We start from the raw sequence: 24,263 nt of genomic DNA on the forward strand, positions 1-24,263 counted from the left end.
AGCCAAGTAAAGCAAGAATGAAAGTGTTCCTCTCCAGATGGAAAAGTTCATTAAACATATCGGTGAAAAGGCTTCTGCAGAACAAGGAGAAGGACGCTAGGCTGCAGTGACTTAAGGAATGAATGGAAAGATAAGGAAGTGAAGACCATCAGCGTAAAACAGTGATCTTAAAAGTGTGATCCTTAGCCCGTCCACATCAAAATCATCAGGAGTGCTTCTTAGAAATAAAGCAGAATCATGGATCACAGGGCTAGGGAAAGAATCTATCTGCGTTTTGTCGCTCCTCCCAGTGGTTTTCATGGACTTTAAAAATTTGAGAACCACTGCCAATAAACAACTGTTTCAAAACTATAAACTATGAAGGGAAGGAGAAAAAACTAAAGAGAGACACATATTGATGGAAGATTGACTGGGTTGTTTTTTTTTTAAGGTGAAACAGACCCAGGTTATAAATGCAGTGGGAAAAGAAGTCCAATAAACAAGGAAAGGTTAAAGCTGAAAGGAAGAAGTGACAACTAGTGGTTGGTAGATGTCAGGAAGGGATGAAACTCAGAGTCCAAATAGAGGGATTACCTTCCAAATAAGAAGAAATGGAACGTAGTAAGGTGGGTTCAGTTAAAGAAAAGTTCTGAGTTGAGTGAGATGAGAACATGGGAATTGTAGTGACTCGAAATATGTCCACAGGTTCTTCAACACATCTCCCTTTGGAAGATGGAGCCTATTTCCCCTTCTCTTGGGTGTGGGCTGGATTTAGTGACTTGTTTCTAGTGAATGTGGCAAAAGTAGTGATATCTGACTAGGTCATAAAAGGCCTCAAAACAGCTTCCTTGCTCTCTGTCTCTCTCAGATGACTCATCTGTCATGTAGGGAGGACACTTAGGAGCCCTGCGGCAAGGCCAACTTGGGGAGAACCAAGGCCATCGCCAGCAGCCACATGAGTGAGCTTAGAAGAGGGTAATGTAGCTCCAGCCAACACAACTGAAACTTCATGAGAAAATCTGACGCAGAACCACCCAGCTAAACCACTTCTACATTCCTGACCCACAGAACCTGTGAGAGGATAAATATATATTGTCCTCAGCTGCAAGGTTTGAAGTAATTTATAGTGTAGCAGTAGATAACTAATTGAAAAATCTTAACTGTCAGTCTTTGATTTCTTTGTGACATGGGACTCAAGTTCATTGCTGAGACTAAGAAAGAAGATAGGTGAAGAAAAAAGATTTGAGAATCATAAAAGTTCAAACTAGCTACTGGGGAAAATTGTCAGTAAGAACTCATTGAAGGGATTTTTGGCATTGACAAGGATCAGAGGCAATTGGAGATGAATTTTGTACTTCTCTATTTTACAGAGTTGTTCTTTCAGTGGTGTTCAGCAGCCCAAGTATAGGACTGAAAATGTGCTGTAGGATTGATTTAGGCTTGAGATTTTTAACAAGCTGAGGGTTGATGAATGTGGGATATGGGAATTGAGGGTCTGGGCATGAGATATCTAGGCTGTGTTATCTCTCAGATGCTTTTAGTTGAAGTAATAGAAATGTTAATTCAAGCTGGCTAAACAGCATAGTCTATTGATTCACTTTAGTGTAAAATCCAGTGACATTTGGCTTCAGGCAAGAGTTGACATCAGCTGTCCACTAATATTACCAAAGATTCGTTTCTTTTCCACTCTCTAGCTTTCATGATATTAGTTTTACCCTGAGACTGGGTGTGCTTCTGAAATGATTGCCAGTAACTACCAGAATTGCATGCTTCTTTACTCACATCGGTCAAGGAAGAAAAGAATCTTTTTCTCTCTGTACCATGATAGTAAGTCCTGGGCTTCATTTTAATTGAACCAAAGCAAGTTACATAACCCCCCCTGAACCAATCCCTACAGCCAAGAAAATACCATCTGACTTTAGGACAATTAGCACCCACCCTAAAGTTAGAGGTGAAGGAGTCAGTATCCCCCAAACCTCATGGGAATGGATGCTGAGGAGGCCACTGGTAATGTCCACTCTAACACATGGACATGTGAACAGGAAGAACTCATTTTGAAGATGAAGAAATTCAGGTCCAGAGGAGTTGGGTGGCTTCCAAAGTCACCCCTAGGAAATGGCAGACCTGAGATTTGAATCCAGGTCTCAGCAACATGATTCAAGGATCTTTCTGCTACATCAGATTGTCTCTTGAAGATCTTAAAAACTGGTCATCGTTTAGTAGTTATTTTGAAAACTCAGGGAAAAGAACTCATTGCCAAGAACAGATACCTACTCTGGTTGCCTCAGTTTATGTAAGTTTATTTTAAAACTAAGTAAATAAATATGAGAAGTAAAAATTGTAAGGAACATAAAATTGGCTCACTAGCCAGCTAGCCAGAAAAAAGGTAGTGAGCCACCCACTCCATTTCATGGAGCTGAAATGTAATTCAGGATTCATCAGGTACCTTCAGTCCTTCAGGAGCTCTGGAATCTGGCAAGAACTTCTGGGAAAGTGGGGGGGGATATATATGTGTATATATATTTATATTTATATATATATATACACACACCGTACCTACCTTATAAGATTATAGAACACATATACACCTGCTTATACACTTAGCTCATTATAGTAAGTGCATTTGCACATAACACAATAGACTATTATTTTCTGGGAAACTTTGAGTCAGGTCCCATGACCAGGGTCACAAATCAATCCAAGTAAAATAATAAAGGGCTGATTGGTAAGCTCTTGGAAAAGAAAAGGCTGATTACTGAGGAGTAACCATTGGATCATTAACAGCCAAAAGAGCAAAATGGTCTAATTTCTCAACATTTTTAGCCTCATACATAGAGGGAACACAATATATATGGTACATCAGGATTTCAAGTAGATCTCCCATGATAACCTTTTGGATAAGTTGGAAAAAGATGAATTGGATGTACAATTAGGTGGGTGTGTAATTACTAAATTTCAGTGTCATAGCATGTGGCTTAAAGGACCTAGTCATTTAACAAACACTGTACCCAGGCACTCTACCAAATGTTGAAGACACAAGCATGAAGGTAACATGGTCCCTATTTGCATCTGTAGAAGCTTCTGGTAGTTTGGGAGGATGGTAAGGTCACATCCTGAAGCATATACTGGATGATGGCCAAGCAGGATCCTGGAACTGGGCTTCGGGCATCAGCTGAGTGGTTGAACTTCATATCTTGAAGACCCTGTTCTAGCCCTGGCATTCTGTGAGTCATAAGTCAAAAAAGACATTTATCTAGATATAGTATGAAACCAAACAGTTTAGTAACATAAATGATGCCAACAAGTAGTTGTAGAAGTTGGTAAGTACACGTATGCACCATGTACTTACCTCCAGATATGTGCTTGTAATCAACATATGTATATATGTGAACAGCACATGTAACTTCTAAAAATATATCACCGTACAAATGTAAGGTCATCTCATCAAAGTCAAAATGATTTCCCTCCCTTATATTTTGATTCAGCCCTTCAGAAGAGCTTGCAGTTTTTATTTTCCAACTAGAATTTCTTCCTTCAAAGGATGCTAGGTTGTTTCTAGTTCTCCGTGTCTTGGTTAACTGGGGGATCACCTATCTTTTGACCATGTTGTTGCTTAGTTGCTTTTTCTTTGGTAACAACTGAGTGCCCATGCACTAGATAAGGCTCTGGTAATTAGAACAAGAATATTTGAGGGCCACAGACTGTTAAGCATTCAGCACTAGAGCTTATGGTGAAAAATTAAGCTCAAGAAAACTGGTAATTCCTATAGATTGAACTCAGTGATGACTATGGCAGCATTATTCAGCAGGCAGCATACAGATTATAACCTTATATTACTAAGTACTGATTTGGAGTCAGACAAATTGGGTAACATTTTACAGTCTATCTTCATCTGTAGTATGGAGATAGGAATCCCTACCTCATGGAGTGGATTTTACTATTAAAATGGGATATGTGTAAAATACTTAGAGCCACCCCTGACATAAGGTTTTTCAATACACAATCAGTAATCCTGTTAACATAAAGATGTGTTTGTGGTATTTTCCAAGGCTTTTCCTCTCTAGATTAAAATAGATTTTCTGTGGATAATTTTGTTGCCCAGATACACAGGAATTGGAGAGACTTTTAACGATTAATCCCACAGCACGCTAGTACTGCACCAGCACAGAATACAGACTGGGTCTGTACAACATGTTTTTTCCCCAGCAGTCATCCATCTTTCATGGCCCTGCCTGGCCAAGTGTAATATAAATACTTGATTGAGTTTCTTGGTGCTGACATTTAGGATTTCACAGCGTTCGTCTGCACTTAATATCTGTCACTGAAAAGGCCTGGCAACGTTGCAGTTGGTTCCTCCTACTGCCAAGGTGTTAATGGTTTAACTAAAAAAAAAAAAGACAGGTTCTGCCAAGCTTGGTTAATTTAAGATACACTCCCTAAAGGGCATAAGCCAAAAAAAGACCTGTGCTGTACGCTTTTGTTACTGTATCCAGTATGAACAAGTTTTGAACATAAAAATGTGTGATGGTTGTAGATCATTGACTTGGTTTCAGCAGGATGTTTTATTTAGGCACGTATTAGTCAACTGCCGTTCAGAATGCCACAGACCACAGAGCTTAAAAAAGTAGAAGTTTATTTTCTCAAAGTTCTGAAAGCTCAGAGTTGGAGATCAGGGCCTCAGCATAGTCAAGTTCTGGTGAGAGCTCTTTTCCTTGCTTACAGATGGCCCCCTTCTCCCTATGTCCTCACATAGCCTTTCCTTGGTCAGTCCTCACAGAGATAGAGTGAGTTCTCTCTCTTCCACCTCTTGCAAGGCCACCAATCCTATCGGGTTAAGACCCTACACTTACTTAACCTTCATTACCTCCTGAAAGTTGTAGCTCCAAAGAAGTCACAGTGGGGGTTAGGACTTCAACATATGAATTTTGAAAGGACACAGTTCAGTCCATATCAGGCACTTGTCCACAAGGAAAATGGTGAAAGAAATTGCAGATTAGTCATCTGCAGCCAAGACATTGGATCCTAAATACTACTAGAAATAATAGTACCCCACAATAAGACCGGATGGACTAATAAATACCAATCTTCTTTAATTTGGACCAGAATTATATTTTATTTTATGATAACACTGATTATTTCATGAAAATTAAAAGTTCTTGGGGAAGCTGGGTGGCTCAGTCGGTTCTGCCTTCAACTCTTGATTCTGGCTCAGGTCATAATCTCAGGGTCCTGAGACGGAGTCCCATGACAGACTCTGTGTGTTCATCATGGGATCGCTTGTCCCTCTCCCTCTGCTACTCCTCCAACCCCTGCTTGTGCTTGCTCTCTCTCTCTCACTCTCAAAAAAAAAGTTTTTAAGGGACGCCTGGGTGGCTCAGTTGGTTGGACGACTGCCTTCGGCTCAGGTCATGGTCCTGGAGTCCTGGGATCGAGTCCCACATTGGGCTCCCAGCTCCATGGGGAGTCTGCTTCTCCCTCTGACCTTCTCCTCGCTCATGCTCTCTCTCACTGTCTCTCTCTCAAATAAATAAATAAAAATCTTTTAAAAAAAAAAGTTTTTAAGATTTTATTTATTTGACAGACAGAGATCACAAGTAGGCAGAGAGGCAGACAGAGAGAGAGGAGGAAGCAGGCTCCCCGCTGAGCAGAGAGCAGGGCTCAATCGCAGGACACTGGGATCATGACCTGAGCTGAAGGCAGAGGCTTTAACCCACTGAGCCACCCAGGCGCCCCTCAAAAAAAAAAGTTCTAATTGGACTTTATATATACCTAGATGACTTTTATGAAAAATAAATTATAAATGCCATTTACTTAGTTCACCAATTTTTAACTCCACCATCATCTTTAAATTTTCTTGCTAAAAATATCAAAGCTAACTCTAACCCATGCTCTGAGATCTGTGGTCTAGATACTATCAGTGTACAGGAAATACAGGGAACATAAGATTATGTTATATGATATCTCAGGGATGCAATCTACACAAAACAGAATGCAGGACTGTCTATAGGACAAAATCCCAGCTTCTTCAGTTAAAAAGAGAGCGAGCAATAAAAAACGAATAAACTATTGATACATACAACAACTTGGGATGATGTTTATTTGTTTATTTTTTTAGAGATTTTATTTATTTATTTGTCAGAGAAAAAGCACGAACAGGGAGAGCTGCAAGCAGAGGGAGACGCAGGCTCCCCTCTGAGCAAGGAGCCTGATGCGGGACTCGATCCCAGGATTCTGGGATCATGACCTGAGCCCGAAGGCAGATGCCGAACCCACTGAGCCACCCAGGCGTCCCTGGGATGTTTAGCAAACCCCACATGTAATCCAAAAGGTTGCATACTGTGTGGTTCCATTTGGATCAGGAATCAGCACGCTTTGGAGCCGGTACCCAAGAGAGGTATTTGCGTCTGTAAGACAAAGCACCAGCAGCCAGCACAGCCAGTGCCCTGGGGTTCCATGGTCAGGGCCTGGAACAACTGAGGGTCACGTGCCACTTCTCTGGTCAGCATGTACTGAACGAGCATATATGTGCTGGCCCTGCAAATAATAAAGGGAAATAAAGCATGACTCTGCAGTGAGACTATGGAATCAAAATTAGCAAACTTGACTTTGAGAACAATTACCTCCTAGAACCCATAGCACTGGCTTTAAGGACTTAATAAAGTTCTGGGAAGACAGGGCTCAGTGTTAGCTGAACTAGACAAAGGAAGCTTCGCGGAAGAGGTGCTGAGCAAGTGGTCTGGACAGAAGGAATATGGATTTCAGACAGCGAGTGGAGTATGAGGGAGGATAACAGGAATGAGCATAGCAGATGGGAGCAGCTGGATGGGAGCTGTCAGAATCCGAAGAGACGCAGTCCGCAGCACTGGGTAGTAAGACCATGTAGATGGACCAGGGAGGGCGAGGCCATTGCAAATCAAGCAAATGATTATAATCTCCTTAAGGGCAAGCATTAAGCCATCCTTGTAAGTTTTAGGGTAGGAATGACCTCACAAAATTATGATTATTCAAATTAAAGCTTATACAGTCTGAGAGGCAGTTCAGCCATGTGTAAAATATCCTTAAAAATGTTTATTCCAGTAGATTCTGGTTTTTGAGGGTGCTAGTGATATGGTTCTGTTCACTTTATAGAAATTCATCACGCTGTGCACTTATGGTTTGTGTTCATTTCCATATGTATGTTATACTCAAAAATAATGTTTTAGTGTACTTGGTGGGTCCTGGGGGGACTCACATGGGCGCAGCAGGTAGATTACATGTGGACATCTATGAACCCATGAGTGATAAGGGAAATAATCTATCACTGACTGGCCAAGGTCACATAGATGGTCAGTGGTAGAACCAGAAGTCACAGATCTTTAGGTCTCCTGACTAGCAGTTCAATATGACTTCTTTATGGAAAGTAAGCGTTTCATTCAGCCTTCCTTAGTTTATATACATTCCTTATATGTTGGAGAAATCAGACCATTAGCACTTTCCAAATACAAGCAGGAATTCTTTCTTTAAAGATTTGCATCTAAACATAACTAAGAATATTCAACTCTTCTAAGCTTTACTCTTAAAATAAATCAACTTTCCCTGAGTTATTAAAAATGCATTTTTTGTGGGGCGCCTGGGTGGCTCAGTTGGTTGGACGACTGCCTTCGGCTCAGGTCATGATCCTGGAGTCCCGGGATTGAGTCCTGCATCGGGCTCCCAGCTCCATGTGGAGTCTGCTTCTCCCTCTGACCTTCTCCTTGCTCATGCTCTCTCTGTCTCTCTCTCAAATAAATAAATAAAATCTTAAAATAAAATTTAAAAAAATTAAAAAAATTTAAAAAAAAAAAAGAGGATTTTCATTTCATGGGGCGCCTGGGTGGCTCAGTGGGTTAAGCCTCTGCCTTCGGCTCAGGTCATGATCTCAGGGTCCTGGGATCGAGCCCCACATTGGGCTCTCTGCTCAGCAGGGAGCCTGCTTCCCCCTCTCTCTCTGCCTGCCTCTCTGCCTACTTGTGATCTCTGTCAAATAAATAAAATCTTAAAAAAAAAAAAAAAGAGGATTTTCATTTCAGTGGTAGCGTTCCCCTATGTAATATTAGAATGCTTATTAACTATTGAAATGCAAGTTTTTCACCAGCCAAATATATTCAGTCCAGCTTAATAAGACATTTCATTTAAACATGAAATTTCACAAAAATATAGAGTGTTCTGAAAGTAGTACAGCTATCTGTTGAAAGAAGCTACTTCAGGGACGCCTGGGTGGCTCAGTTGGTGGAGCAGCTGCCTTCGGCTCAGGTCATGATCCCAGCGTCCTGGGATCGAGTCCCGCATCAGGCTCCTTGCTTAGCGGGGAGCCTGCTTGTCCCTCTGCCTCTGCCTGCTACTCTGTCTGCCTGTGCTCGCTCTCGCTTCTCTCTCTATGACAAATAAATAAATAAAATCTTTAAAAAAAAAAAAAAAGAAAGAAGCTACTTCAATGTGTAACACAGTAATAAATCTCTATGAAAATGTTTTCTGCAGGTATGCTGGTATCCTGCTGGGCATCACAAATACATTTGCCACTATTCCAGGAATGGTTGGGCCTGTCATTGCTAAAAGTCTGACCCCTGATGTAAGTAGATAATTTGCTTATTTATGCAAACGTCTACACAATTCACTTGAGCCTGCACATCTGTGTCAAAATTGAGTATATTTTAATTAAGAGTAAAATTCTGAATGTTTATTCTTATGCAATTCTTTACGTCAGCAAAGCTAAGTGCCATACTGGACAGGAAAATATATTTTCCAAGAACACCCCTTGGTTTTTAGACAAAACAACAGAATTAAGTTCAACGAAGCTGTTGTAGCTCACACCACACAAGTACTTAAAAGTGGTGATATTTTACAAGGTAAGTACCTTGTGTCTTTGGTTCGAACAAAGAAAAACTGGCAATGGAAAGTTATTCAAGAAGTGGATCCACAAAGGTGAGGTATCAGGAAGTCACGTGGGAATGAGTAAGGAACTGGGGAAGCGATCACCACTGAGAGGAGCAGAAGACTTGCGAAGACATGGCATGTGTCTTCACATCTTGAAGGACGACCACACGAGAGATGGTGACGTATTCTTGGCAGTTCCACAAAGACAGGTGAAGAGAAGTAATGAGGACACAATAGGAAAATTCTGTTAAAAGCTGTCTACTCTGTGGAAAGGGCTGCCTTATGAGTTAGCAAGCCCTGAAAGAGTCAAACACGGATTCTACAGGCATTTCATGAGTAACTATTAATATACCAGGTCCTGAGGATCCAAAGGCAAAACGACAAGCTTCTGCACTTGTGAAACTCCTCATTTAGGGATGGCACATAATCGAATAGCTAAAGTACAGTGATGAATGCTGCAGGGGAAAAAAAAAGTGTGCAGGGTGCTGTGGGCACAGGGGAGAGAGCACCAATTTGTGGGGAAGGAGACCTGGAGGAGTGAGCCAGGTGTGGGAAGGGCACTGAGCCTCCGAAATGCAGTGGGCCCTGGGGTGGTCCCACCTCCAGCGGGGAGGCAGTGTGGTGCCACATCAGTCAGCAGAGACTCAGCACTGTACCAGTGGCTCACAGTATGTAAGAAAGAAAAATAAATGACCTCTGACTCAAAATTTCTGTTTAAAAAAATCTAAAGCCTGTTGAAATATATTTTTCAAGTGGCTGACTTAAAGCTCTAAAAGAGACTTAATTTTTTCTTTGTCTCTGTGATCAGATTAACACCACCTAATCCTTAGAATTTCAGAATATGCTTACAAACTTTCTTATTACTAAATATACTGATCTCAGATGTGTATGTGTTCACCACAATGAGTGTTCCTATTTCTTCTCTGCTCCCACCATTCATTCATTCATTCATTCTTTTCAAGATTTATTCATTTAAGAGAGTTCGTTCCTTCGTGCAAGGGGAGGGTGAGGGGCAGAAGGAGACAAGCAGACTCCCCGTTGAGCGGGGAGTCTAACGTGAGGGTTTATCCCAGTACCCTGAGATCATGACCTGAGCCAAAATCAAAAGTCGGTCGCTTGGCAGACTGAGCCACCCAGGCACCCCTGCTCCCACCATTTCTGATTCCTTACTTGAATGAATCCAAGCCTCCTTGTTACTATGTTCTCTCACTTAATAGAAACGGATATTGAGAAAGTTGTGATTTTTTTTTCCCCCCTAGAATTCTGTGTCTCGATATGGACATGTCAGAAATGTTTAACCTTATCTCTGCGGAGTACTGTGGCAACACAGGAACCTAAGTCAATGTACTACCATGTATTAATTTCATTTATTATGGATAATCGTAGTATTTCTGCTAAGAATACCTGGATTCCTCAGTTAAAGTCTTGAATGTTTGTAAAGTGGGAACTGAACTGGATTTGGATAGGCTATCATAGCATTTGTTTAATGTTATTAAATGGATATTATTTTTGTAAAGGAGAACACAGGGATCCCTGAGTGGCTGAGTCGGTTAAGCATCAGACTTTTTTTTAAATATTTTTTTTATTTATTTTTTGACAGAGAGAGACACAGCAAGAGAAGGAACACAAGCAGGGGGAGTGGGAGAGGGAGAAGCAGGCTTCCCACTGAGCAGGGAGCCCGATGCCGGGCTCGATGAGGGGCTCAATGCAGAGCTCTATGCAGGGCTTGATGCAGGGCTTGATCTCAGGATCCTGACATCATTACCTGAGCTGAAGGCAGATGCCTAACGACTGAGCCACCCAGGTGCCCCAAGCATCAGACTCTTGATTTCAGTTCAAGTCATGATCCTCGGGGTGGTGGGATAGAGCCCTGCATCCGGCTCTGTGCTCAGTGTGGGGTCTGCTTGGGATTCTCTCACTCCCTCTGCCCCTCTGCCCCTCCCTCTGCATGTATGCATGCACGCACTCTCTTTCTCTCTCAAAATAAATAAAATCTTTAAAAAAAAAATACTTGCCTTTACAATTGTAATTGCTCACAATTGAAAATTACTGCACTGCCTCAGAAACTTTGCAGAATGAGCCAAGTACAAATAAGTAACATATTGTTAGCATATCTAAATAGTTACTAAAATTTAAGATGGATTTCTAAGGGTTTGTTTTTTTTTTACCAAAATACATGAATCTCTGATCAGCATAACAGAGTGCTGTCTTTCTCCACGATTTTCCTTTTTTCCTAAAAGAATGACCTCATACTAGCTTCCTAGCGCCTTTCCTTTTTCTTCCTCATTGCCAATTCCCCTGCTTGCTTTTTCTTTTCTCCATGCTGCAGATGTAGCATTCTGGTTAGACTGACATTGCAAAACCCAAAAAATGGTTGTTTAAGTTAGTCACATGACCCAGAAATTAGCTAACTGCCTGATGTTTTTATACCACTGTATTATACGCTAAACAATTGTGTTTTGTTGATCGCTTAACTGGCAGATCCCATCCATGTCCTGTATTGAGGGTCAATCAGGAGTTCTCTGTGCTGGGCCTCAAACTTGAAATTCAAAGCCCATTTTAACTCATCCTTTCTTGATCTGGCTTATATCTCCCACCTAAGAACTAGGGAGTTGATGGGCAAGCATACTGCTTTCCTAGTACCACATGACTGAAAGCCATGCCATGTTTTATTATGAGTAAATCTGAGTAAACTTTGAGTAAATGTTGGTGTAGAAATACACAGATCCTAAGTATACAGCTGGATGAATGTTCACACACTCATGTAACCAACACCTGTCGAGAAACAGGATGTTACCTCTCCTGCAAAGCCTCTGGGTGCTCCTGGCTGCCATTCCCCTTTCACCCTACCAAGAGGAGCCCCTATTCCTACTTTTTTTTTTTGAAGATTTTATTTATTTCTTTGACAGAGACAGATCACAAGTAGGCAGAGAGGCAGGCAGAGAGAGAGGGGGAAGCAGGCTCCCTGCCAAGCAGAGAGCCCGATGTGGGGCTTGATCCCAGGACCCTGAGATCATGACCTGAGCCGAAGGCAGAGGCTTTAACCCACTGAGCCACCCAGGCGCCCCCCCTATTCCTAGTTTTAACACTATGGATTAGTTTTGTGTAATTTTGAGCTTTTATATAATCGAGTTTGATAAAAATGCAGTCATTTAATACGTACTCTTTTGTGTCTGGCTTCTGTTTAATATTTCGTTAGTGAGATGCATCTACATTGTTGTAGCTCATTCGTTTTAGTTGCTGTATAGTATTCCACTGAGCAAATATATCACAGTTTCACTGTTGAGGGAGCTTGGGTTGTTTTCATCATGAGGCTTGTAACAGTCTTGTGATCCCACCTTTTCTATAAAGCTGACTATAAACAAAATTTTTTTTCATGTGCATGTTTCTCTTTCTCCCTGTAGAACACTATTAGAGAATGGCAAACAGTTTTCTACATCGCTGCTGCTATCAATGTGTTTGGTGCCATTTTCTTCTCGCTATTTGCCAAAGGTGAAGTGCAAAACTGGGCTCTCGACGATCGATATGGGCACAGAAACTGAAGGAACCAATAAATAATCCTGTCTATATTGAAGTATTTTTGTTTATCATGTAACCTAAAAGTGCCTTTGATATTTTAAATGTGTATGCAGTCTATATAAGAAAAAACTGGATGAAATTTTTAAGGCTTGTAATCATGAAATGTCACAAGTTGCCAGATTAGTAAAATTCTCTATTTTTAATCATTAATAACATGTATCCTGTAACTTAGACTTGAGGGTCATATATCTGGCTGTAAATCAGGCAACATAAAGTAGGGGAGTTCTATTGATTTTTAAGGGGCATCCTTGAAGGAATGAGTTGAATGGACCCCTCTATACCTTTGCTTAATTCAACTACATAATAATTCTCAGGTCTTGGTAAACCCTTGTTTTTTACTACTTTCCTCATATGAATTATTTGTTGACCACAGCCCCTGACACTTAGGTCTCAAATGGTAGCATCTCCACAGAGCTGCCAGCCACGGTACAATCTGGCCTGGCAACCACACTAGGGGAAGCATGCCCGGGCAGCAGCCAAGCATTCCCTCCCTGACGGCAGGGACGCTGCCCAGCATTTATCAGAGGCAGCATCCAAGGCCAGGGTCAGCGCCAGGTCTTCAGATGGTGTTCTTCCCCTGGCCGTTGTTAATGTGTCGAGAAAGATGCGAGCAGGCCCCAGGGCAGCAAGAGGCACCTCCACAGTCTCCATACAAATCCTCACACTTTCCCTTCCCCGCCCCGCCCCCACACACCGGAACATTGATTGGCATGTAAACCTTCAAGAGAATGGTGTGATGCCCAATTAGCCACGAATAAAATCATCCTTGATTAAAACTACTTTCACATGGATTAGAACATAAATTTCCAACTCTCTGTGTTCTCTGGGCTTCGCCAGAATAAGTAAAAAAATTTTCTTAAAACTCACATTTTTTTTTTCCATTTGTCTACATGTAAGCTTCTGGTTTCAGTTGAAAATTGAAGTGACTTTTATTTGGCCCCATCACCTACAACCAGTAGTGGAATCATCCTTACTTCCGGTTGCTAAAGTCCTATTTTCCAGTTTTTCCTCCGAACCACCTTCCAGTGGCTCTTGAGCATGCTTGGAGGGCATTTATGTGGTTTAGAACTTGATTTATGTTTTGCTATGTTTGTTCAACACTACCTGTAACATTTTAAGTAAAACTGATTCATGTAATATGATGTGGATACATTTCTGTAAATTTATTTTTAAATCTGTAAATAGCTTTACATTGCTATGGTGATATTTCTTTTGTAAATCATCACAATAAACATTTTTGGATTGGTTTTTGGATCTGACAGTCCTATGGTATTCTCTAGTATCTTGAGTGGCTATGTGACATCTCTGCCGTCCTCCTCAAGCCACCAGGCTACCTCCCCGGGCCCCTTCCTGTGCCACCACCAGACCAAGGAGACTCGGGCCATCTAAGGGAGATAGCATGAGGAATCTCTATTGCCATCAGCCTACCCTTCCTAGCTCTGCAGAGGGCCCGCTCTTCTCCCTGAAGCATATGCCTACACCACAGACAGTACCCTCTCCTACCGCTCTAAGCTCTTCATTTAGTAATTCCTCTGTAATTTGCTTCTTCAATCTCCACCTCTCTTCTCGTTCTTTTCCATCTGTCTCGAAGACACTCAAGTCTTCTCTAACCTTTAAAAACAAAAGTATGAAATTCTTCTGGGGACATAAAACCACAAATACATACAGAGTATCTCTACCATGATATTCAAGAAACCGGAAAGAGTGGTGGCCCAGAGAGAGAAAAATAGGCAACCAGGGGTAGGAAGGAGAATTAATTTTCACCTTACCACATGTAGCAGTATGACTGTTTAAATTAAAGCATCATTTAAATAAACAAAACACCTGTTGCTCAAGCTACTGCGTAATCACCACCAGGTTTTCAGCTGCCCACTGGACATCCCCATCTGGTTATCTTCTTCACACTTGGGACTTTAAATCCAACCTCTCTCCCTCACCTCCACCTCCACCCCTAATAAAACCCGCTGTTCCTGCCACTTTTCTCACTCTTGCTAGGAGCTCCGTTTCCCCAGTCACTTCGGCTTGGGCCTGGACTCATTTTTCATTCCTTCTCCGTCCGCCTCCACCCACCCCCAACACCATGTAGAATTAACCACTAGTATTTTCCATTCCAGTTTTTCAAGTCTCTAGAATTTTTTTTTTTTAATCACTCTCCCATCTTCTAAATAAGATCTCTGTGACTTTTGTTTCCACCTGGAATAGAACAGTTAATGGTCTCACTGCCTGGAGTCTGATCTTCTGTCCAATTTCCCACTTGTGCTGGGTTATTGGTCTCAACACACCTCATTGCCCTGATCAGGATGCTCCCCCAAGCTGAATCCCCTGGCTTCCCATTGCCTACCCAGCAACCTGCCCTCCTCCCTCCACCTACTCCACCCTCATGCCCCACACTTTGTCGAAGGTACATCTGGCTACTAAACTCTTCCCCGACGCGCTATACATTGTCCCTCCCCTCCATACCTTTACCAAATCCATTCCTTGGACCTGGAAATTCGCTCTTCATCCCCACCTCCTTCATGACCCTTGACTTCCTCCAATCTCCCTGATCTAGATGTGGGCTCTTCCTCTGATCCACTGAAACATCATATTATTTATCTTCAGTTTTTTTTTATTTTAATCTCAGGAAAAGATCATTCATTCATTCATTCGACAAGAATATCTACTCTTTGCTAGGCAATAAGGATACAGATATGCATTTGACACAGTCCTTTCCTTCCCTGCTGGCCTTCCTGGAGCTCTGGCAGATTCCCTGGACTGCTTTCTTCTCCATGGCCTTTTCTTTATAATATGTATGAATGTGTTTGTGGTTAATCTCCCTATTACATTCATTGAAAGTATCTTTTTTTTCTTTTAAAGATTTTATTTATTTATTTGACAGAGATCACAAGTAGGCAGAGAGGCAGGCAGAGAGAGAGGAGGAAGCAGGCTCCCTGCTCCCTCTCTCCCTGAGAGAGCCGGATGTGGGGCTCCATCCCAGGACCCCAGGACCATGACCTGAGCCAAAGGCAGAGGCTTTAACCCACTGAGCCACCCAGGCGCCCCCATCGAAAGTATCTTGAGGGCGAGGTACATTTGATTCATCTCAGCATGGTCTCCCTCATAATATATACTTTGTTTCAATATTTTACTTGCTTAATAAATATTTAGTAAATCACCCTTTGGTTAAACGGACTACACATTGAATTTTCATCTCCTGTGTTGTTCTTTTCTCAAAAAAAAAAAAATTAAATGAATGTGCCAACAGCAACAACTTTGAATGAAGAAATGATATGCTAGCCTCAAAGTATGTATAACTGGCAGTCATTGGTAAATGGTTTTGTAAGTATTTGAGAATAGCTTAGTTCTAGATAAGCAAAATACTTACCCAGTTAATGCACAACAAATATTTATTGAGCATTCATTATGAGCCAGGCTCTGTTCTTTGCACCTGAGGTACAACAGTAAAGAAAAGCAAATCCCTTCCCTCATCAAGCTCATGTTCTAATTTATCAAACATTTTTCTTCATAGGTTCCAGCCTTTGACACCTTCCATGTAAAAACGTCATTATCCACCCAACAATCAAATCCAGCGTGAATGAGTGAGCCAGCCAACCTTGAGAATCAGAGTTAGGAAAGAAATGGAGACAAAGACGGAAGCCCACAGGTCTGTACTGTACTAAGCATTGTCAGGTCCCTCTTGCTGCAGCCTGTGTTTCATGTTCAAGATATCAGAAATGGAGATGTTTTAATTTAGACTCTGGTGCAAAGTCAGGAATCTCCTCTCTAAGGGCAGATTATCACTGTCCTAAATAAAATTCCCTGAACAGGAAAATATCGATAAGGGTATCGAGAAGGCAGGAAGAGCGCCAGAGGAAGTGGCCTGGTTCCCCTCTGGAAAAGCACCGGTTACTGCCTCAGATGAATAGACTGGGATAAATGTCTGATATCAGTGAAAGAATATATTATCTCTCTCATAGAAATGTAAATGAAGATGGATCACAAAGCCCTTTCAGACGCCTCTGCCTTTTAGAGCAACCAGAAGCAGAAAAGCCAAATGTAAAAGTTTGTGCTCTAAAGATTGAGTAATACAGAAAGCACTTTCTAGAAGCTCCTACTCTGGAAAGCTGTGAGGACACCCATGCTAAAAACAAATGGCATGTAACAAATTCTCTGCCACCCCTTTTCGTGTGCTCTGATGAGGAAAAACACTAGTAATTTTCCAAGCGCCTGTTTACTTTCACTTTATCTTGATGTTGGAGGAGGAGGAAACTCAGAAGCTCCACGTCACTGGCGGTCGGTGCCGGTAGAGCGAGAAGCCATTCTTGCACAACCCTGCTTCCCCTCACAGGCCTTCAAGCCCGAGAGGCCGCTCTGTGGCAGGCAGGGGGAGCCCTACTCTCCCACACGTCGCATTAAAGCTTTCCTTGAAGTGCTCTTTGGGGCAGAAGCAAGCATTTCAAAAAAGTTATGGCCTCCCAGCATCAAGGGTGCATACTGACCCCCGTCTTCCTGTGGGGCCCTGCATTTCTCACCACCAACAGCCCCGGTTATGAGCATTGGAACGACTTCACACTCACGCCACAGTCTGGAACTTGAGACTGAAGGTGATCTGGATGGAACAGTCTGGTCTTTTTCACACTCAAGAACCGTTCCGGGTGAAGGATCGGGGATGTGGTGACCGGAAAGTCCAGTGTGCACATTGGATAAATTACCTACACAGTATCTGCTATAATGCCCTTTTCTTTTCTTTTCTTTTCTTTTTTTTAACACCAAGAAGCTCTTTCAGATGTCTGCAGTGCTTTGAATCATTCTGCCGTCCGCGGCAGGAAGTTGATCCCGGGGCATTCACAGGGTCGTCTTTGTGATCCTTACCCAATACAGAGGGCCACAGAGGGGCAAGAGCGTTTGTACAGAACTGGCACACAGCTCCCCTCACTTCATACAACCACCTGGCAAAGGCAGGGACAAGACCTGTTTAAAGCTGGGATCAGAGACACGTTCTCTGACCGTTAAAGGAGAGATCTTGGGGCGCCTGGGTGGGTTAAAGCCTCTGCCTTCGACTCAGGTCATGATCCCAGGGTCCTGGGATTGAGCCCCACATCGGGGTCTCTGCTCCACAGGGAGCCTGCTTCCCCCTCTCTCTCTCTGCCTGCCTCTCTGCCTACTTGTGATCTCTGTCTGTCAAATAAATAAATAAAATCTTAAAAAAAAAAAAAGAATCTTTAAAAAAAAAAAAAAAAAAAAGGAGAGATCTTTGGCCCTGAGGGACTCAGCCTCCCAATGCCAACTAAAACCAAATAAGCCCACTGGCTTTATTTATTTATTTAAGATTTTATGTATGTATGTATTTGATAGGGAGAGAGAAAGAGAGACAGCAAGAGAGGGAACACAAGCAGGGGGAATGGTAGAGGGAGAAGCAGGCTTCCCGCTGAGCAGGAATCCAGATATGGGGCTCGATCCCAGGACCCCCAGATCATGACCTGAGCCGAAGGCAGAAGCTCAATGACTGAACCACTCAGCTGCCCCAGCTCACTGGCTTTAATCATTACAGTAGGCCAAAAAAAATTCCTTAGTATCTGTTTCTAGCATGGAATCAAATTATTATTTGAAAGACAAAACTGTTCTTTTTTTCTTTTCTTTTCTTTTTTTTTTAGAGAGAGAGAGAGAGAGAGCACAAGTGGAGAGGAGCAGACGGAGAGAGAGAATCTCAAGCAGGCGCCAAGCCCAGCACAGAGCCCGACATGGGGTTCCATCTCACAACCCTGAGATCATGACCTGAACGGAAATCAAGAGTTGAATGCCTAACCGACTGAGCCACCCAGGCACCCCCAAAGTTGTCTCTTATTAATTGAAAAGATCCTCTAAGAAGCCTTGTGCATAAAGGCACACTTAAGATTTTTACCTTCTCCTAGTTGTAAAATTAGCCCTGGCTCAGCAAGACTCCAGCTGGGAACATGTTGTATCATTATCTTCACTCCATGAATGATATTTGGTAATATTTCATTATTCTAAGTTTGTTCTATGAATTTTCTCAATGTTTCCTATAATTGTGCCAGGACACAATCCAGTTGCTTCTGTGAAAACACTGAATTCATGATTTCTACTGACATGCTAGTTTGAAGTTTGCAATGACTAGGACACTGGTGTAGTGCAACAGACCAGCACTCCCATCCTGGGCTGTTGCTGAGGAGGAGGTTCCCTCCAGAAGAGCTGTTGATACTCCAGTCTTGGGTCCATAAACCTTGCTGTTTCCAATTACAGGACGGGAAGCTAGAACTGGGGGTGGGGGCGGGAATCTCTGTTCCCATTGGGAAGTGAAAGTTCAGAATACAGGAGAGAGAAATAAGTCCCAAAACCTACCTGTATTTTCTACACGTCCCTCCCACACCATCCTCACTTCCTCCTCCTGTGACAGGCTCCCTCTCAGGGACGGCTCTAACCATCACCCATTTTTAGTCTTTGCTGTTGGCAAGAATGGTAGCTGCAGAGTCATTGCCCCTACCCCAGGCCTCTGTTCTTTTGGGGAGAGTCTCTTAGACAGCAGCTCTTCTTTCTGCCCTTGCGTTTTGACCCACACGATAAAACGGAACTTAACTTAACGAGGCTGATGAGGAACAATGGTGATTTTCTCTCACCGGGTTTAGACTGGCCAGCGGAGTGGACAGGCAGGAGGTGCACTCTACTAAATCTTCTGAGTTCCCTTTTGTTTCCTTTCGTTGAGTCTGAGGAGACTGGAAAGAAGAAGAGGGTGGAATGGATTGAAGCACGACTGAGACTGCCAACTGAATAAAAACTAAATTACCTGAGGAAAAAGTGAAGAAATGTTTAAAACTGGGTATAGAAGCATTTCATGTCATAATATTATAAATAACAATATTTATAAGTTTCCCAGAGTAGAGAATTAGTGTCTGATACTGTATGAGGGCTCTACATTTGACGTTGACTGAACTCTCCCCTCAGCCCTACCGGGAATGCATCAGAGCCACCATTTACAGATGAGGAGACCGAGAAAGTCACACAGCTGAGTGGCAGAGATAAGATTCTCAGGTTTCTCTGATGTTACAGCAGACTCTCTTTTTTTTTTTTTAAAGATTTTATTTATTTCTTTGACAGAGAGAAAGACCACAAGTAGGCAGAACAAGAGGCAGAGAGACAGAGGGGGGAAGCAGGCTCCCTGCTGAGCAGAGAGCCCGATGTGGGGCTCGATCCCAGGACCCTGAGATCATGACCTGAGCCGAAGGCAGAAGTTTAACCCACTGAGCCACCCAGGCGCCCGCAGACTCTCTTTTTATCCTATGCTATGCTCTCGCCATTAGAAATCATGTTTGAACACTGTTGCTGGGCGTAAAAAACCTTACAACATTTTTGTAATGTAATTTGTAAGTCAAAATTAAATATATTCATTGAACTGGCAATTCTACTTAGGGTTATCTAGCCTAAAAAATACTCGAACAAGCACTAAGCACTTTTTCTAATACTGTCAATTTTCCATCGATAAGAACATCCTTAAATAAGTAATGGTATATTCATAGAAGAGAATACTATGCAGACATTAAAAAGTGAGAAAAATCTGAATGGAAATATAGAAGAGGGACGCCTGGGTGGCTCAGTCAGTTGAGCGTCTGCCTTGGGCTTAGGTTGTGGTCCCAGGATCCTGGGATCCGGCCCTGCTCAGCAGGGAAGCCTGCTTCTCCCTCTCCCTCTGTCTGCTGCTCCCCCTGCTTGTGTTCTCTCCCTCTTTCTCTCTGTCAAATAAATAAATAAAATCTTAAAGGAAAGGTAGAAGACAGTCCATACGTTTTATTGGGGGATGAAAAAGAGTTACCTAACTATATACATTGTTTTATCCTATTTTTGTTGCCAAATTATGTATGTGTTGATAAATACACAGAAAGGGTTTGTTAATAGTAGCAATGTAAAATTAGGAGCTAAATAGAAAAAAAATTAGAAAATATCTTTAGAGACTAGAAATAGCGCCAAAATTAGGTGGATTTCACAATACTAAGTACCTGTGTTCGGCAGAAGAAACCAAAGTAAATGGATGACAGACCAGAGGAGAGATTGCAACATCTTGTCAGTACAAGAGATTACTATCTAGAATATTCAAAAAGCTCCTGCAGGTCAACAAGAAAAAGTCAGAAAACCCAAGAGAAAAATGAGCAAATAACGAATAGACGATTCACTTAACAGAGGACTACATGTCAAACAAGTACACGGAGAGATGATCAAACACCCTAGTAATTAATAGAAACAAACAGAAATGTAAACAAAAACTATAATGAGACACTACTTTAGAACCACCAGATTGGCAAAAATTAGAAAGTTTGATGCTACCAGGTGTTAGCAAAGGATGTGGGGAGATGAAAATTCTTGTCCATAAGGAGAGCAGAGAGAATATAAACTGGCATAACTGTTCCAGAAAGAGAAATGTTTGTACTTGCATGAGAGTATGTCCTTTGAGCCCGTGCAATGCCCCACACCTGCGTATATGTCGAAGAATGATTCTTGCTCATATTTAAGGGAGCAAATATGCCACTCTTTATTGTGATGGAGTTGGAGGCAACGTAGATGTCCCTCAGTAGGGAAACCTAAGTTAAATGTGGTGGATATCCACCATGACGTAAGAGCACTCATGAACATGCTGAGACCTCGAGAAGTGTTGAGTAAGAAGACTTACAGCACTACACGACTTCCAAAAGTTAAAAACCTATACAAAAAATGTGATATTGTGCAAGGATACTTGCATAATTAAGAACACACAGTATGGGGCGCCTGGGTGGCTCAGTCATTAAGCGTTTGCCTTTGGCTCAGGTCATGATCCCAGGGACCTGGGATTGATTGAGCCCCGAGTCAGGCTTCCAGCTTGGCAGAAGGCCTGCTTCTCCCTCGCCCACTCCCCTTGCTTGTGTTCTCTCTCTCTCTCTCTCTCTCTCTGGCTGTCTCTCTGTCAAATAAATGAATAAAATCTTAAAAAAAAAAAAAAAGAAAGAGAGAGAGAGAGACATACAGTATACACATTAGAGTGGTTGGCAGTGCAGGGAAGGAGCATGAGAGTAGAGATGAGGGGAAGGGGAAAATTAAAACAAGAAAGTGGGCTTGTCCTAAAGATAAACATCTATGAACAGGAGAGAATGAGATAAAAGTAGTATTTTTTAAAGATTTTATTTATTTATTTGAGAGGCAGAGAGAGAGAGCATGAGTTGGGGGAGGGTCAAAGGGAGAAACAGACTCCCTGCTAAGCAGGGAGCCTGATGCAGGACTTGATCTGGGACTCCAAGATCATGACCTGAGCTGAAGGCAGTCGCTTAACCAACTGAATCACCCAGGCACCCATCATAAAAGCAATTTTTAAACAGTACTCTAAAAGTGTCAATGATGGGCAGAGGAAGAAATACTTCACTTTCTAATTGTCACTCTTCTTCATTATTCAATTTTTTTTTTTTTTTAACAATGAATGTGCATCACTTTGGTAACTAAAAGTAAAAGTGTCAGGGGCACCTGGCAGGCTCATTCAGAAGGGCATGCAACTCTTGATCTTGGGATTTTGAGTGTGAGTCCCACATTGGGTATAGAGATTACTAAAAACAAAAACAAACAAAAATCACAGAAGGGCAGTTATTGGGAATATTAGAGAAATATTGATAATATATTACCAGGCACAGCACAATTACATTTTAGGTTAATTTTTTTTTTTTAGATTTTATTTTATTTATTTGTCAGAGAGAGAGCAGAAGCACAGAGAGCTGCAGGCAAAACAGGCAGAGGGAGAAGCAGGCTCCCCGCAGAGGAAGGAGACGGATGTGGGACTTGATCCCAGGACCCTGGGATCGTGAACTGAGCCGAAGGCAGATGCTTAATCAACCAAGCCACCCAGGCGTCCCTAGGTTAATTTTTCATGACAGCTTTTTTTTTTTTTTTTTTAACAGAAATCCATCTTTTTAAAAGTGTACAGGGGTAGGGGTACCTGGGTGGCTCAGTTGGTTAAGCAACTGCCTTCAGCTCGGGTCATGATCCTAGAGTCCCAGGATCCAGTCCCACATCAAGTCCCACATCAGGCTCCCTGCTAGGCGGGGAGTCTGCTTCTCCCTCTGATCTCTTCCCTCTCATGATCTCTGTCTGTCTCTCAAATAAATAGATGAAATCTTAAAAAAAAAAAAAAAAAAAAAACCACAGGGGCGCCTGTGTGGCTCAGTCAGTTGTCTGCCTGGGTGTCTGCTTCTCCCTCTGCCTGCTCTGCCTGTTGCTCCCCTGCTTCTTCTCTCTCTTTCTCTGAAAAATAAATAAAAATCTTTTTTTAAAAAAATGGTGTTGTGCCAAAAGAAATTATAAAAATAAATAAATAAAAGTGTACAATTCGGGGCACATGGGTGGCTCAGATGGTTAAGCATCTGCCTTCAGCTCAGGTCATGATCTCCCTGGGATGGAGCCTGCATGTGGCTCAGCAGAGCGTCTGCCTCTCCCTCCCTCTCTGCTCCTCCCCTACTTGTGCTCTCTGTCACTCTCTCTCTCAAATGAATAAATAAAATCTTTTTTTTAAAGAAGTGTACAATTCAGTAGTTTTTAGTGTATTCGCAGAGTCGTGCCACTGTCCCATATCCAACTCCAGAATATTCCATCACCTCAGTATACATTAGCTGTCATTCCCCATTTCCCCCCACCTTCCAGCCCCTGCCAACCACTGATCTACTCTCAGTCTCTATAAATATGACTATTCTGGACATTTCGTATAAATGGAATCACATAACATGTGGTCTGTGTGTCTGGCTTCTTTCTTAGCATAATGTTTTCAAAGTTCATCTCTGTTGTAGTGTGTATCAGCACTTTATTCTTTTTATTCCCAAATAATATTCCCTTAAATGGATATACCACTTCTTGTCTATTCATTCACCAGTTGATGAACATATTTTGGATTGTTTCTGTTTTTTGGCAGTTAGGAATAATGCTTCTATGAGCATTCACATATAGGTGTTTTTGTGTGGGCATATGTTTTCAACTTTCCTGAATATAGTGATTCCATCTTTGTTTAAATAAAACATGCAGGGGCGCCTGGGTGGCTCAGTGGGTTAAGCCTCTGCCTTCGGCTCAGGTCATGATCTCAGGGTCCTGGGATCGAGCCCCGCATCGGGCTCTCTGCTCAGCAGGGAGCCTGCTTCCCCCCTTCTCTCTCTCTGCCCGCCTCTCTGCCTACTTGTGATCTCTATCAAATAAATAAATAAAACATTTAAAAATAAATAAATAAATAAATAAAACATGCAAAGAAAGAAAAAAAGACCTGAACACATGCACCACAATGATAACAGTAATAATTTCTGGAGAGTGGGATAATAGGCAACTTAAATTTCTTTTCTCTTTTGAGCCTTTTTATTTAAGTTTTTGAAAAGAAAAGTTCTATTTTTTTCAATGAGAAAAAAAATTATTAAAAAAAAGAAGAAGAACTAAACAAAAAACCACTCAGGGGTCAGCCGGAAATTCCTGTTCCCCTGGCTTTTCAACACGAAAGAAACCCGCGGTCTCCGGTACTGGCTGGAGTGCCCTGCCCCCGGCTTCATCACCCTTCAAACTTCACACCTCAGCCTGGGCATAAAGTGATTTCCGTGGCCTACAAAGTGGCCCTTGTTGATATTCACGTCAGGCCACAGGCCATGCCAAATGACCCATATTTACTTGCCAGAAAACGAGACGCTGTGGACGACGCCACTGAGTTCTGCAGTGCTCTCCACTCCCTCCCTCCAGGATAAGGTCTACCATTTTCATCGTAAGGATTTTATATTTCTAAGAAATCCTGTTTCAAAGAACTGAGGCTTGAAGTGCACATACACACATTCATACTCCTT

General features: G+C 42.2%; 1 protein-coding gene and 1 long non-coding RNA gene across 4 annotated transcripts in view; one reads left to right on the plus strand and one right to left on the minus strand.

Annotated features, from left to right (window-relative positions):
* The window catches only part of SLC17A5 (solute carrier family 17 member 5), a 50,946-nt gene extending 37,249 nt beyond the window's left edge, over window positions 1-13,697 (plus strand). For 2 of the 3 annotated variants that reach the window (XM_047734193.1, XM_047734192.1), the window contains 2 exons: window positions 8,476-8,566; window positions 12,276-13,697. In XM_047734193.1, the coding sequence (XP_047590149.1) occupies window positions 8,476-8,566; window positions 12,276-12,413 (229 nt within the window). In that variant the 3' untranslated portion in view covers window positions 12,414-13,697. The remainder of the gene's footprint in view (window positions 1-8,475; window positions 8,567-12,275) is intronic. The other variant, XM_047734194.1, reaches the window with a different exon arrangement.
* A 3,475-nt stretch (window positions 13,698-17,172) lies between these two features.
* LOC125102730 (uncharacterized) lies at window positions 17,173-19,276 on the minus strand. The gene is made up of 3 exons (XR_007128180.1): window positions 19,065-19,276; window positions 18,332-18,514; window positions 17,173-17,378 (listed from the first exon to the last, which is right to left on the minus strand). It is a non-coding gene; the product is annotated as an uncharacterized LOC125102730 (long non-coding RNA).
* Between the last annotated feature and the right edge of the window lie 4,987 nt (window positions 19,277-24,263).

This window comes from Lutra lutra, chromosome 6, assembly GCF_902655055.1.
Source record: "Lutra lutra chromosome 6, mLutLut1.2, whole genome shotgun sequence".
In the NCBI taxonomy this organism is placed as follows: domain Eukaryota; kingdom Metazoa; phylum Chordata; class Mammalia; order Carnivora; family Mustelidae; genus Lutra; species Lutra lutra.